Genomic DNA, 14,935 nt, shown 5'->3' with positions numbered 1-14,935 from the left:
TAATGCTGTTGAACAGCTTTTAACTTATTTTTTGGAGGAAGTAATTAACCATCTCTTAACCCGTACTCAGTAAAGTCTGAAGCGCCAACTCAATAACTACATAACTAAATCAACATAAAGTTAAAGGTGGGTCAAAGATAACCAGCAGCTGATTAGTTTTAGTTGGTAAAAGTTGTCAAACGCCTACAGATGTGATCTTTACAGTCTCACACAGTGACTTCCTACGGTGGCCGAGAAGTGCAAAACACATTAACAAATCCGAAAACACAACAACAAGTCAGACAACCCGGAAACGGTAGGTATCGTTTTTGAATAGAATCTTACCGATCATTGGACAAGACACCTGTCACTCAAGATATACAGGTATGGAATCTTATGTGTAATGTGTAAAGTTCTCTGTTTAAATATCAGAAAATAACAATACAGTAATCCATTCATCCATTCCAACTTTTCCCTGCGGCAGACTGTTGAACTTCATGTATATCTTGAATGCCAGGTGTCTTGTCCAATGATGGTAAGTTTCCATTCACAAACTATACCTACCTTTTCCGGGTTGTCCGACTTGTCGTTGTGGCCGAGAAGTGCAAAACACATTAACTAATCCGAAAACACAACGACAATTCAGACAATCCGAAAGAGGTTGGTATAGTTTGTGATTGGAACACTTACCGATCATTGGACAAGACACCTGTCACTCAAAGATGGAATGGATGGATGGATGGAATGGATTACTGTGGATTAATTTTGTTATTTTCTTATATTTAAACGGAGAACTTTACACATAAGATTCCATACCCGTCTATTATTATTATTATTATTATTATTATTATTATTATTATTACATATTTGAATTAAACAAACTTACAGCACGGTCACAAAATATGATAAGGCATTACAGGTTATAGGCATTAGTGGTGATGCCTAACACCCTCTATAGTATATCCTGAAAGTGATTTGGGTCTCATGTCAACAGAAACAAACTTACAGATAGAATAGTGGGAGGTAACGGATCCTGATAACCTGTAATGCCTTATCATATTTTGTGACCGTGCTATAAGTTTGTTTCTGTTGACATGAGACCCAAATCACTTTCAGGATATACTATAGAGGGTGTTAGGCATCACCAGAGTGAATATGGAGAACATTCAATTCAATTTGGTGTGAAATAGAGGGAGGTAACAGATTCTGATAACCTATAATGCCTTATCATACTTTGTGACCGTGCTGTAAGTTTGTTTAATTCAAATTTGTAATAATAATAATAATAATAATAATAATAATAATAATAATAATAATAATAATAATAAGCATCAGCATCTGACTACATTTTTTTAGCCTTAATTAATAAATGACTTTCAGGGTAGTTAAAAAAAAGCAATCATGAAAACAGAGAATGCAAAAGCATTTGAATAGCTTTGTTTTTTTAAGTACTGTAAATGAGTCTTTAGTTCAATGCGCATGCAACTGTTTCTTTGCAGCACGACGGCACGCGCGTTGAATGTAACGTTCACGGCGCTTGGCGCGTTCTCGCAACAAGATTTACGCAAGATTTTGCATTTACTCTGTTTACGTAGCGAACGTCTCTAGGCGACCTATTTTAAGCTGCATTTTAGCAACAGCGCCCTCTAAGGTCACAACATACGATAGGTCACAGATTTCGGTGTCACACCGGGTTGTCTGACTTGTTGTGTTTTCGGATTTGTTAATGTGTTTTCGATTTGTTAATGTGTTTCGCACTTCTCGGCCACCGTACCTTCCAGATGTTAGACCATATTACACCCCTTATTCATGGAGCTTTTCATTTTCTTTCACACCACAACACTGTGTTTGCCCCCCCCCCTTATATACACACACAATCTAATTAATCCATTATCTGATCAAACCTCTTTTCCTAACCTATTTATAGATTTTTTTGTACACACTGTTAATCCTACAAACATTCTACAAACTACTCGAGTTTGAGATGAACAGATTACATAAACCGTGGGAAGGAACTAGACCCAAAGTAAAATAACGAATGTGTAGATATGAACCTGCAGATAAAATAACAGAATGTTGAACACGTTTCCATAGAGCGAGTCACGTTTTTAAACTAGATTGTAACCTCTTTTTTTTATTGTTTGTGACTGAATTTCTTCATCAGGAGCTTTGTATAGCCATGAAGTTGTTGAACAAGGAGGAGCTGAAGAAAGCAGAGGAAGCGCTCAGATATTATTGTCCCCAGGCGCAGCAGGTCTGTAAACAACACTGACTATTTTATTTCTCTAACATTTATTTGTTGTTCCCTGGTGTAAATAAACGGTTTAATTAATTTCTTCATTATTAGACTGCCACAGATACACGAGATGTAACGAATCTGCTGATTTTAAGGAAATTTTGATTCTTTCAAAAGATTCGTTCATCAAGATGATTCGTTCATCAAGATGATTCGTTCATCAAGATGATTCGTTCATCAAGATGATTCGTTCATCAAGATGATTCGTTCATCAAGATGATTCGTTCATCAAGATGATTCGTTCATCAAGATGATTCGTTCATCAAGATGATTCGTTCATCAAGATGATTCGTTCATCAAGATGATTCGTTCATCAAGATGATTCGTTCAATGAATCGTTCAGTGACCATTTCTTCATATTACATGAATATACCAGCAGGTGGCGAAAAAGAGCCAACTAAGTGGTTCATTTGACCGAAGCACAAAGTTTTCTTACATAATTAACATTTTAATATTTAATATTTAACATTTAATATGTATGTTTGGTCAGACATTTACACATTTATAAATTTACGTTATGTTAAACATTATCTTCTGTAGGTTAAATAATATATATAAAAACGTCTGCACACAGTACCTATAACTGTATTTTGCATCTGCTGCCATTTCTTGCTGGTACCATGATGCCATCACTGTGTCAACAAACTGTAAAAGATTTATTTATCAGTTTGTGTTCCAGAGTACCAGCTGTACAGACTGCACTACCTGTACGTGTGTCCTCACTTAAACAGTCACACATTGCTCAGGTCAGTAGAACACTTAGGGAACTATAGTGAACAGTTCATCAGAAACGTCCTGTATCATGAATTTCCCTTTGTGTTGTGTGTTGGACTTATGCACAGACACAAAGGCTACGCCAAAACCCAGGTCACCGTACTGGCATAAAAAAAACTGCAATCACAGGGCTACCGCTACATTAAGGAACCACCTTTACCAGTATAGGATCTATTTGGATGAACTTTAATCAAGTGTGTTAATGTCATGAAACCTAGAGCTTGAACCCTAATGACTGTGGAAAGTCCAGGAATAAAAAGCTCTATAGCTCCAGCATTACAAAATAGCTACATAATTACTCGCATTGCTCTAGTAAGCTCTCTGTGGCATGTAATCTTCCTGTATATCTTCTACAACATATGCTGAGTAAGTGTAAAAAAAAAGTGGGCTGGACTTGGGAAACACCGAATGAACTCAGATAAGCTGCATTAAAGTAACCTGGCAATTCCCAATAGCTTATAAGCGTCGATTCAGTGGAGTGAGTGAATCTTCACCTGAATTAGGTTTTGTTTGTTGACTGAATTTTGTTGCAGCACTTTAAAAAAAAAAAAAAGCTATGAAGGTGCTGAGCAAGGAGGAGCTGAAGAAAGCTGAGGAAGCTCTCAGACATTACTTTCCCCAGTCACAGCAGGTCTGTAAACAGCACGGTTAACATGCTATAAATGTCTCTCATTAGTGGTTGGTGAAAATAAGTGTTTTGGGAATTCATTAAGGAGTGGATTTATTTAATTAATATACTGTATTTTTGTGGAGGACAGCAGATAAAGTGGAAAGAGAAAGAGAGTGAAATGTTGAATGATTAAATAAATTCTCAGTCATTTATATTTATAACACATATTTTATTGCTTTTGTGACACATTAACTAGAGCTGTATGATATTTTTAAACCTTGTAAATGATTCTACAAAATGATTACAGTATGTTCTGACTCAGTCACATTACACTTGGAGTTTGAACCTAAAGTGTAGAAATGAATAAATGCTATAAGACAAAAAGACAGTGAATTCTTTGCTCCTCCAAATTCACAGTGGCACTAATCCCAGTATGATACCATATATGTAGGTATACGGCTTTGTTTTTCTGATGAATCGAGTTGAAGCCAGTCCCACAGATGTGCTGGTGGATCGCTGGCCTGATTTTAACGTCCTATTCATCAGACCACAAAGGCAGGAGGTATTTCCTGACGTGGCTTTACTATAAAGTATCGACAACGTAACTACTGTTAAGTTTTTTATATTGATCTGTTTCTCTCACATGCAGAAAGCAGACCTTTTCAAAGACATGTCCGTTTTTGCCAAGGATGACCGATCCCTCAGGAGCGTACTGATCAGGACAGACATTTTTGACTGGAAGCAGTTCTTCTGTCTAAGTATTCATTTGACTTCTTTTTGTTGTGTTATAAAGGTTTTCTCTGCATCATGCTAGAAGACCTCAGCATATGCCTTACACAGATCGTGGTGATCAGGAACATTGAATTAAATCAAACTATTAATGTTCTCTTTCTAAAAATACATCCTTGTAAGATTTTAATCTGTGCTCCTCTGGTCTAATGATCAATCTAATAAACCCTGCAATCTAAAATAATCTGTTTAGGTGTCGACGTGAGCCACATGGACCTGATAAGAAGTACAGCTGTGAACAAAGGGGTGCAGAATATTAAAAACCACATGTGCCACATGATGAAGCTCAAAGATCCTTCTAAACTTACCACGGAAAGGTGAGAGATCTGCCATTAGGTGTCTCTTTTTAACTTAGATAAACTAAGTAGTTTTGGTCAAAATGACATGTTTTAAATTGTATTCATCTCTTCACATACATAGTATTTATAATGCAACAGCTGAACAACAAATGAAATGATACACCGGGTATTAAATTAACTTACACAAAAACGCTCTGCAGGTTCTCCTTAACAGTGTCTTCGCTGGACAAGTCGCACGTTGCTCTGGTCAATAGCACCTGGAAATTTGGCTGCGGTGAATTAAGTGAGCGGTTCATCAGGGAAATGATCGTGAACTTTCCTTCGTGTTGCCTGCTGGATTCTGAGGGGCGACCGGTGTCCTGGATCTTGACCTATGCTTCCTGTGCGATGGGAATGCTGTACACATTGCCAGAGCACAGACAGAAAGGCTACGCCAAAGCCCTGGTCACCATATTGGCAAAGAAACTACATTCAGACGGCTACCCGGTCTACTGCTTCATTGAGTTGGAGAACCAACCATCGTACAGGCTCTTTACCACTTTAGGTTTCACCTCAGATCCATCTTACAGGGCTACTTGGTTTGTATGTGATCAGTAAAAACCACCTCGTTTATAGAGATATTTGTTGGATGAAAATTTGGTGATATCACATTATTGTTTTAATCATTGAGACATATTGTTTTAGAAAGGCTGCTGTTGAGCTCTCACACAAACTGACCACAGATTTCACACCTTTTCTTTATTCTGATGTTTGGTTTGAACATTACCTGAAGCTCTTGATATGGACCTGCATTATTTGGCTGATTAGATTACCGTAGAATTGAGCAGCTGGGCAGCGAGTGTATTTATCATTTACACACAAAAGTAATATTTTATTTATTCAACCAACTTAAATATCCTGTGAGAGTCCTGTGCATGTCCAATTTTTTTCTTTTCTTAGATTTCTTCTACTGGTACATTTCAGAGAGAGACATATGACTGATCTGGTAAGTCTTATTGCAGTGTGTCTTGTACTCCCTAGTGTGCTGTGGACCATTCACTTTATGTAGACACATGTCCTTCTAAATGTTATGTCATGGCCCTAGTTACAAAACACTCTTTATTTTAATTCTTTATTGATTATTTTCAAAGCATCTTTGCTTTACGACATTTACAAAACTTACTGTATTTTTGTTCTCTGTTTCATATCAAACCATTAGCTATTCACCTTTTTTTACCGTGGGGTAAATAAATATTCACAATTCATATGAAATTTTTCATACCAAAAAGCTGCATTATGGAGGAAAAGGCATGTTGAAGCTTGTTTGAACATTTGGGAAAGTCTGTGAGTTATTGGTAGAATGGAGGCTGTAGTGGTGGACTGCATCTTTTGTTGGTTTCTTGGTGATTTCTTGGTCAGAATGGTGAATGGTGGCGTGATGTTTATTCCACTGGCTTACATTTGCCTCACACCTCCAGGTTTGGGGGATGGATCCCTGCCTCCAGGATGTGTGTGTGGAGCTTGTATGCTCTCCCATGCCTCAGGGGCTTCTTCCAGTTTCTTCCCCACTCCAAAGACAATGCATTATAGGCTGTTTGGCGTCTCTACATTGTCTCTAGTGTGTTTATCGGTGTGTGTGTGTGTGATTGTGGGATAGCGTCCAGGTTCCCCATGACCCAGTAGGATAACTCATGTAGAGAATGTTTGGATGAATAAATCCAGCACATATTTCCTGATACATTTAATACTTAAGTTTACTGTTAAATAAATGTATTTTAATTCAGTTTTTAAAGGTATACAAAAAAGTGTATAGGTTTGAATATTATTGCTTAAGCCTGTGACAGAGATGATAGTAATATGCTGACAAGAATACAGTCCATGCAAACTAATAACTTGCTAGATTAAACATGGTAAATAGTTAAAATATTTCTAGAGGGGAAAAAAACAGTTATTGCAGTTGCTGAGAAGGCTGAACCAAATCCGTGCTGAGTGATCGGATTTCTACAGGCAGGTATTCTCTCGGATGTCGTTTAACCAGGCCTATTCCCACATGTTTAGTTGGCACACATGACACTTCAGGGAAGACGTAAAAGTATAAAAGTTAGCTTGCATTAACATCAGCAATATATACAGTGATCGACAAGAAAAAAAGACAGTGTGTGAGCATTATGTGCATTTAAATTACAATACTAACTAACCAATGCACATTCGCAACAAAACCTTTTCTGCAGGATGTCCTTGCCATCTCAGCAGTGAAAATATAATTCACACCACCAACAACCAATAGCGTGTGAGAAGATAAAGTGTAATTATTAAGTTTATACCATATCATGACTATTACTCATGCAGGATAAGCCGTGTGGTGTGTTTAAGTTTTTTGTGGCACGTTTAATTCTAGACTAAATTAAAATATATCGTGTGAGTCTGTTATTCATTATATCCTGGGTTTGTTGTAAAGGCTAAAGGACAGGGGTCCTTTAATCCTCCCATCTCTGTCTTTTCTTTATTTAATAGAGTATGGAATGTAATATGGAATTTTCTTCTGATAGTATTGTGAACACTTGATAAGACTATATAATGAGGATGAAGTTTCCTACCTAATTAGGTTTCCTACCTAAGCCTTGCCTTGATCAGTCTTGAAACCTGACTGATGTACATGTTGTTGCTTGCTTTGTTGTGTTGACTGACAGCAAACTTTAGGGCATTCTGGACTTCATCTATGTTTACGTCCACATCCATCACAGCTCCTGGTATGCCTGAACTGTTTACAGTCATGATGACCACCAAAAGTGGAAATACAACTTTCAGAGACATGATTTCCTTTTAGAGCCAGAACAGAGCAAAACAGCCGCAGCCTTGAACAGTACAGAGGAAAATCCTGTTATATAAACAGCTGATTTGGTGGGAGAGGCCTGTGTTCAATCACGTGACAAGAAATCTAACGTCATCAGATTTCATGTTGAAATGGTGGAACAAATAATTTTTTATATTTTTTATTTTAATATTTTTATTATTTTATGCTATATTCCCTATACACAAAGGAAAACACAGAACTATGAACTATATACTGCAAGATTAGGATCTCAGGACAGTCCTGGGATTTTACGAGGACAGAATCAAAACAATTGGGTGGGGTTTTTTTGTGGAAATGCCTCTCTTGGAAATCACTTGATATATTTATTACATTTGTAACTGACATTCACCAGACAACATGCTAATTTAAACCGCATAATTTGTTTTAATGATTGTATTCCCATAGTTGTAGGTATATTTTCTTAAGCAATGCACGTCTGAGCAGGTTAAGCTGAGATGGTTAAGCAGGTTATGATGCAATAGTTTGAGTAGCTAATAAGTCATCGACCAACCCGATTCACAGAGGAAACATTATATATTTGAGTTAAGCCAACTATCTATTAAATTATTTATTGAACTGTATTGATAAACAACACTGAGCCTTGTGTGATACTGTACATTATATGATGTGGAAGACAATTTTCATTGTGCTGATGACTGCTTAAACAGATTGGTATGTATGGCACGCAACAAGTCGAATTTAAACAGAAATGCAGCCAGGTGGAGTGGGTAGTGAATTGGTCTTCAGCACACTTGCCTCAGAACTTCAGGTTTTTAGGACCAGATCCCTTACCTGTGCCATGTGTGTGGAGCATGTATGCTCTCATGCCCCAGGGGTGTCCTCTGATTGCATTTTAGGTTGATTGGTATCTCTAAATTGCCCGTAGCGTGTTAATCGGTGTGTGAGTGTGTGTGCTTTTGGGATAGGCTCAATGTTCCCCATGACCCAGTATGAATTTCTTGTGTAGAGTTGGTTGGATGAATAAATACAGCACACATTTTTGATGCATTTAATACTTAAGCATTCTCTTGCTCAATTTTTTTATTCAGTTTTTAAAAGTATACAAAAAGTGCATATATTTGAATGTTATTGCTTAAGCTTGTGACAGTAAAAACATTCTTATAGTAATATGCTGACAACAAGACACTACATGCAAACTAATAACTAGATGGATTAAACATGTTCATGCAAGTTAAAATATTTCTATAGAGAAAAAAATGCTATGCAGTTGCTGAGAAGGCCGAACCAACTCTGGGATGCCTGATTGGATTTCTACAGGCAGGTATTTTCCATAACTTGCATGTCGTTTAACCAGAGCCTACTCCACACCTTTATTTTGCACTCACGACGCTTTAGGGAAGACACAAAGGTACGAACGTTAGCAAGCATAAACGTCAGCAATATAAACAGTGATCAACATGAAGAAAGGACAGTGTGTGAACATTGTGTGCAGGTGAATTATAACAATACTAACTTACTTGTGTAACACTTGTGTCTGGATCGATCTCACACACCTCCTCAATGCCACCTTTTCTGCAGGTTGTCCTTGCCATCTCAACTTTGAAAATATAATTTATACCAGCAACAACCTATAGCATGTGAAAAGATGAAGTATAATTAGTCATGTGTTTTTGAGTGGGGAGAAATCATACCATCATACCATGACTATTACTCATGCAGGATAAGCTGTTGGGTGTGTCAACATTTTTGTGGCACATTTTATTTCTAGACTAAATTAAAGATATATTTTATAAACCTATTGTAAGGGCTAAGGGACAGGGATACGGGTGGACCTGAGTAATATATGTGGATTATTATTATTATTATTTTTTTTTTTAAGTAAGGCAGAATTACTGAGACTGTTAATCGTGCCATCTCTCTCTTTTCTTCATTTCATGGTGTATAACGTATACTAGAATTTTCTTCTGATAGATAGTATTAATTGTAAGAACTACATGATGCAGATGTCATTTTGCACTACACTATTCACTATGTTAAACAAAAACGATATAAATCAGACAACATCTGAAATACTGACAGACAGACAGATAAATAAATAGTTAGATAGATAGACAGACAGTTTAGATAGACAGATAAATAAACAGGCAGACAGATACATATAGACACAGATAAACAGACAGACAGTAAACATTAAATGACCCAGGACATGTATTTGCAATAGCAGGCCCATTTCTACAGATTGCAGGCGTATGAAACTTTGACCCACTAAAGATCCCATAGAGATGACTGTTGTGATTCTGATCACTAGTGAAGTTTCCTACCTGAGTCTGAGCCTTGATCAGTCTTGAAACCTGACTGATGTACATGTCGTTACTCGCTTTGTTGTGTTGACTGACTGCGAACTTCAGGGCATTTTGGACATCATCTCTGTTTGCGTCCACATCCGTCAGACCTCCTGGCATCCCGGCCGTGGTCACGGCCATAATGACCGCCAACAGGACAATTACAACCTTCATGAACATGATTTACTTTTAGATCCGAGCAAAACAGCCTTTAACTGTACAGAGGAAAATACCGTTATATAAACAGAACTGTTTCTTTGGGCGGGGCCTGTGTCTAATCACGTGACCAGAAACGAAACGTCATCAGAATTCATGTTGTCATGTTGTGAATAACAAAAAAAAAATGTTGTGAAAAACCAATTCTGTTACTGAAATTATCCGAGATATATAAACAAAAACATAAATATTAGTAAAGAATACAGAGTCGGAAAACAAATAGTAAGTTAGCAATAAATATTAAGTATGCAGAAAGTATGCAAATACTTATAACCTAAAAAAGTACAATAATACATTACAATAACAATAATATAAAGATTTTATATAGGAAATAAATGATAAATAATATAGTGTGTGTAAGATGAGTGTAAGATGAGGTTAAGGCACTGACTTGAAATAACCATAGACACAAGTTTTTAATCTACTATCATTTATTGGGCAATACACACACAAAGATTGCAAACACACTATTTTCCTGAACCAAACCTGTGCAATATACAACCTGGGACTTTTATACACTTACCATGCTCTCATTCATATATATATATATATATATATATATATATATATATATATATATATATATATATATATATATATATATATATATATATATAAAATGGCCTATATCTAGTAAATTGCCTGTAAGACATTCCGTATTTGCATCTGGGATCTTTAAGGTAGTCACTGTGGAGGTCTCGCAGTGATTTTGTCAGAACTCTCCGCTGCTTCTTGTTCACCCTGCCCACAGTGTCTTTTTTTCCCCGCAAGCAGTCTGCTGTTGGTGTCTCTTGACAAGAACAACTCTACTTCTTTTCGACTGCATTTTGTTTCAGCTTTGGATTGCTGTGTTTCTCTCTGACATTCTTGTTTACTTTATTTTCACAAAGACGGTTTAGTTTTTTCACATTTTACTGTTTGTTTTTTTTTTGTTCCATCCTGAATTTTATTTTTAAAAGTTTTTTCTCCCTCTCTAGACTGGTAAGCTTCCCCTTGATTTGTTTTGTATGTTCATTTAATTTGGCTACAGTGGCCTGTTTTGGCGATATTGGAGGCATTGTTGGTGGCAACACTGGAAGTTCAGGGGGAGGTTGGGCCACAGGTCCTGCAGGAGGTTCCACTGGCTCCTCCAGTACACTGTCAGGAGACGGTGGTGTTGTGTTAAGAATGGCAAGTAATGCCTTTTTCTCTGCTCTACATCTTTTTTTGGATGCCTTCCAAATCTTCCTCAATTCAGTTTGTCTCTTCCTTCCTAGTGCTTTAATGTTGAATGTATCCAATTCCCCGAGAGTCTTCTTTTCATGATATCTGTTTAAAATAATGATAGAATATTGATGAATTGATCAACAGAGAAATTAATGTAATGTATACTCAATTATGAACTCATGACCTACTGTGTTTTCCCTCCAAATGTAACCACTTACTTGTCAATTTCTTATAAAACACAATATAGATTATAATTCTGAAATAACAAGCTTATCATGTAACTATTGTTGAACCTGAACCTCACACAGGTCTATTCTGATACTGAATAATAAGCTGTCATTCAGTCACTCAGTAAAATCCCTGAATTATTTCAGTTTGATTTACTTTCTCCGTCTTTCTCTTAGGATCGCCTCCTTTCTCTGTGGATCCTTTTTAATTCGCTCCCTATATTGTCTGGTCCTCTCTTTTGCACTCATCTCTCCCTCAGTTTTTTCTGTCCTAAAAAAAAAAAGTTAAGTAGCATTATATGTAGTAGCACTGTATTTATGTACTTTATATTTGTTTATAGTTGTTACATTATACATTATAGTTGTTTTAGTAACACTTCAGAACATTTTATGTAGTCTCCAAAAAACGACAACAAACATTAAAATGTAAGTCATTATTGAATTTAAAATAATCAAAACTGGTAAAAAAAAAAAAAAAAAAAGAAAAGAATGAAAAGTATGTAAACAAACTTTATCTATTTGCTTTAATAGCTTCTTAATTGTCACACCAAATGACATTTCCTGTCACACCATAGGACATTTGAGCTTTTGTGGCAGTTAATAACATTGCTAATACTACTGTAGCTGAACTGTCATTAGCAATTAGCGTGATATATTTGCATAATATTACATAGTCCTGCTGTTAAAAATACAAATTTAAATTAAAAAATGTAATTTAGGGGTGTCACACCAAAGGACAAAAAAACTTAACAACTTCAGTGGTCTTAAAACATAGTTAAATATTTAAACAATTCTGAGAGAAATACTTACCATGTGCAATTCTCATGGCCTTCATAAGGGTCTTCAGTCACATGACCTTGAGTGGGGTCTTTCAATTAAATGTAGTTGTCCATGATATTGCCCAAATTAAAATTAGGTTTTTGCATAACACCAAAAGACATTTTTTTCTGTGACAAACTTTATGAAATTCCTACACTTTTAGAAATGTATGTATATGAAAAGTGATGGCCACTTAGTGAAATAAACACTTGCACAATTATGCCAGGAGTGTTCATTAAGATTTTTAAACATTATTTTCTTTATTTATAAAATGTAATATTTATGAAATAATGTTGTCTACCGTCACACCATAGGACAATTTTGAGATTTGGCTCAAAGTTCTAAAGAAACTAACAATAACTTGGGTATTAAAACAACAAATTCATATAAAACAAGAAAATGTTTAACCATTTACAGTATTCTAAATTATGAAAATGTGAAATAAATTATGTTTTATCTTCTGTGACAGTGAAAAAGCCATGTCAGGTCAACTACCCATATATACACACTAGATGTCGCCTTGTATAGGGTAGTACATTAGAACGAATGCGTCAATTGAGCCGCCATCTTGGTACGGGGGACCCCCTCCTCTTAATGCATTAGCGTCAATGTAGGCAAAGAAATAAAAGCACCATAAATCGTCATGAATGCGATTCTAGTTTTTTTTGGTTCGTTCCAAAGGTCAGACATGTATTTATCATTATTAAATCCAGACAAAATTTAAGACTTTGATATTAAGATAATCTACTTTTTCACAATATAATGCATAGTGCTAGTAGGTATAAGTTTATTACTTACATTCTTCCACTTGAGTAATCTTCAAATGAACAATCACTACTTACCTTATAGCCTATTGCATGCAACACTGCTACAATGGTGTGAATATACATGTTCATTTAAACTGTATTGGTTTATTAAATATGATTCACAAATTCAAGAGGAACATAGTGTGAAAGATAGTCGAGGTGCCAAAGACCGTTCAATCTTATATTTATTCCTTTCCTGCAATACTTTTGCCAGATTAAATAAGTATATAATAAAGTCTCATAAAAAAAAAAAAAGTTTGACTTTGAGGCTGAATTTGTGTGTTACACTGCCAACCTAATTGGTGACATCCTTCCAGGACTGTCAGCTGAATTAACCATTTAAAAAAAAGTGTTTAGTGTCCCTGAAACTTGTCCATGACTGACGTCTCTGTTTATCACTTGGGAATCTACAAACAGATTCAGATTCAGATTATTTTATTTAATACCATGTCAGCAATCAAAAGCTATTTTCATGGCAAAATTCAATTACAAAAATACAAATATCATATAAATACAATAAAAACAAAACAAATATAAACAGCAAGTTATATTATACATTTTTTTTATTTTAATTAACAACAAAAAAAAAATCCAAACCTTTTTCAGACATAATGTCATTAAATATGTCCTTAAGTGAAGTAGAACTTGATAAAAGAGCATTCTGCTTGTGTTAAGTCCAGGATAATCTAATAAAATATGTTTGACAGATAAGGGAATCTTACAAAACATACATAAAGTTGGGTCTTTTTACGTTTAAGCAAAAAAGCATGGGTCAATTTTTAATGTCCTTATTAAGAGCTTCGGAATCTACAAACATTTTTTTTGTAAGTTTTTTTCATAACTGTCAAAAACTAATGGGTAACTAGCATGGATTAGCTGCGGTCGTTAACCAAGGACTGAAACAAACCAACGGAACACGAAATATAATTTCCTACCATTCAATATCATAAAACACATTATCATTTGTGAAATGTAATCCCTTGCTGTCTGGATTTTAGATTTCTTTCGTTTGAACAACCAAACGCAGCACAGAAGTCCGGCATCGTGCATGCATTTGAAGTAAAGGAGCACCGTACAAAGATGGCGGCGGTTTCGACGCATTTTTAGGACCCCAAGGCGACATCTAGTGTATAGATATCTATGGGCCATGATGAGCAGCCATTTTGGTGTGACGTCATATGGGTCACCAGTTCATGCCTGTATAAAAATGTATTGTTTTTTTTGTTGTTGTTTAAAGTCTTAATGGTTGTTTGACATGTGTGTTGATTTGTTTGTTTGTGCTTATTTATTTCCATTAATGTATATTTTGATGCCAAGTGAATTGAATTTGTACTATGTATACATACATATTGTCTAAATATTTACTGTATACTTCAATTGAACATTTCTCACACTTGCAAATTTGTACATACAAATTGTCTATATTTGTATATGTATATTTCAACTGTACATCTCACACCTGTAAATGTGCACATACAATTTCGTCTATACTGTATATGTCATTCTGTTACACTGTGGAGCTTCTGTCACTAAAACAAATTCCTCGCATGTGAAACATGCCAGGCAACAAAGCGGATTCTGATTCTATAGTCAGAGGAGAAAACCCCCCTACCAATTTCAGAATGGTTTGATCCAGGGGCGGGACTAGGAGTATAAAATGGCTCCCACAGGTGAGGGTTATTATTATTGTTTATAAGCATTATATAGAGTAGATGCTGTTTTCTTGCTGATGTGATTCAGAGCAATTGATATAGCTGAACTAGCTTGTAAATATCTTG

The 14,935-nt window shown here is 35.7% G+C and overlaps 2 protein-coding genes and 1 long non-coding RNA gene across 10 annotated transcripts; 1 reads left to right on the top strand and 2 right to left on the bottom strand.

Annotated features, from left to right (window-relative positions):
• The first annotated feature begins 1,860 nt into the window (after nucleotides 1-1,860).
• On the top strand, nucleotides 1,861-14,549 carry LOC113655301 (glycine N-acyltransferase-like). Of its 8 annotated transcripts, none has more exons than XR_007140377.1 (7): nucleotides 1,861-2,005; nucleotides 2,144-2,233; nucleotides 4,111-4,221; nucleotides 4,309-4,417; nucleotides 4,642-4,765; nucleotides 4,948-5,732; nucleotides 14,156-14,549. XR_007140377.1 is itself a non-coding variant. In XM_047812294.1 (7 exons), the coding sequence occupies exons 3-7, from the start codon at nucleotides 3,606-3,608 to the stop codon at nucleotides 5,342-5,344; spliced, it is 816 nt and encodes a 271-aa protein (XP_047668250.1). In that variant the 5' UTR covers nucleotides 2,128-2,233; nucleotides 2,943-3,021; nucleotides 3,583-3,605; the 3' UTR covers nucleotides 5,345-8,711. The 8 variants fall into 8 exon arrangements, 7 of the variants coding, with proteins under 7 accessions (XP_047668248.1, XP_047668250.1, XP_047668253.1 ...); XM_047812294.1 differs by lacking the exons at nucleotides 1,861-2,005; nucleotides 14,156-14,549 and adding exons at nucleotides 2,943-3,021; nucleotides 3,583-3,680 and having other exon boundaries at nucleotides 2,128-2,233; nucleotides 4,948-8,711; XM_047812296.1 differs by lacking the exons at nucleotides 1,861-2,005; nucleotides 14,156-14,549 and adding exons at nucleotides 2,955-3,021; nucleotides 3,583-3,680 and having other exon boundaries at nucleotides 2,138-2,233; nucleotides 4,948-8,711.
• LOC113655302 (cystatin-like) lies at nucleotides 8,585-10,143 on the bottom strand. Its single transcript, XM_027165760.2, has 3 exons — nucleotides 9,863-10,143; nucleotides 9,059-9,169; nucleotides 8,585-8,930 (listed from the first exon to the last, which is right to left on the bottom strand). Exons 1-3 carry the CDS (start codon nucleotides 10,061-10,063, stop codon nucleotides 8,853-8,855), a joined length of 390 nt encoding a protein of 129 aa, XP_027021561.2. The 5' UTR covers nucleotides 10,064-10,143; the 3' UTR covers nucleotides 8,585-8,852.
• On the bottom strand, nucleotides 10,690-12,399 carry LOC125141033. The gene is made up of 3 exons (XR_007140378.1): nucleotides 12,343-12,399; nucleotides 11,690-11,803; nucleotides 10,690-11,407 (listed from the first exon to the last, which is right to left on the bottom strand). It is a non-coding gene; the product is annotated as an uncharacterized LOC125141033 (long non-coding RNA).
• Nucleotides 14,550-14,935: the final 386 nt, after the last annotated feature.

The sequence above is a fragment of the Tachysurus fulvidraco genome, chromosome 4 (genome assembly GCF_022655615.1).
Source record: "Tachysurus fulvidraco isolate hzauxx_2018 chromosome 4, HZAU_PFXX_2.0, whole genome shotgun sequence".
NCBI lineage: Eukaryota > Metazoa > Chordata > Actinopteri > Siluriformes > Bagridae > Tachysurus > Tachysurus fulvidraco.
Note: the sequence above shows the minus strand (reverse complement) of the source record. Positions and strands in the feature narration are given on the sequence as shown.

What these genes read in the sequence shown, in the direction of transcription:
- LOC113655301 (XM_047812292.1), top strand. Translation starts at nt 1,964, where the DNA reads ATGAACAGATTACATAAACCGTGGGAAGGAACTAGACCCAAA. An exon ending in GGGAAGGAACTAGACCCAAA is followed by an intron (nt 2,006 to 2,143) that starts GTAAAATAACGA and finishes TTTCTTCATCAG; the next exon opens with GAGCTTTGTATAGCCATGAA. An exon ending in ATTGTCCCCAGGCGCAGCAG is followed by an intron (nt 2,234 to 4,110) that starts GTCTGTAAACAA and finishes CCATATATGTAG; the next exon opens with GTATACGGCTTTGTTTTTCT.
- LOC113655302 (XM_027165760.2), bottom strand. Translation starts at nt 10,063, where the DNA reads ATGTTCATGAAGGTTGTAATTGTCCTGTTGGCGGTCATTATGGCCGTG. An exon ending in TGATCAAGGCTCAGACTCAG is followed by an intron (nt 9,170 to 9,862) that starts GTAGGAAACTTC and finishes CACATGCTATAG; the next exon opens with GTTGTTGCTGGTATAAATTA. An exon ending in CAGACACAAGTGTTACACAA is followed by an intron (nt 8,931 to 9,058) that starts GTAAGTTAGTAT and finishes TCTTCCCTAAAG; the next exon opens with CGTCGTGAGTGCAAAATAAA.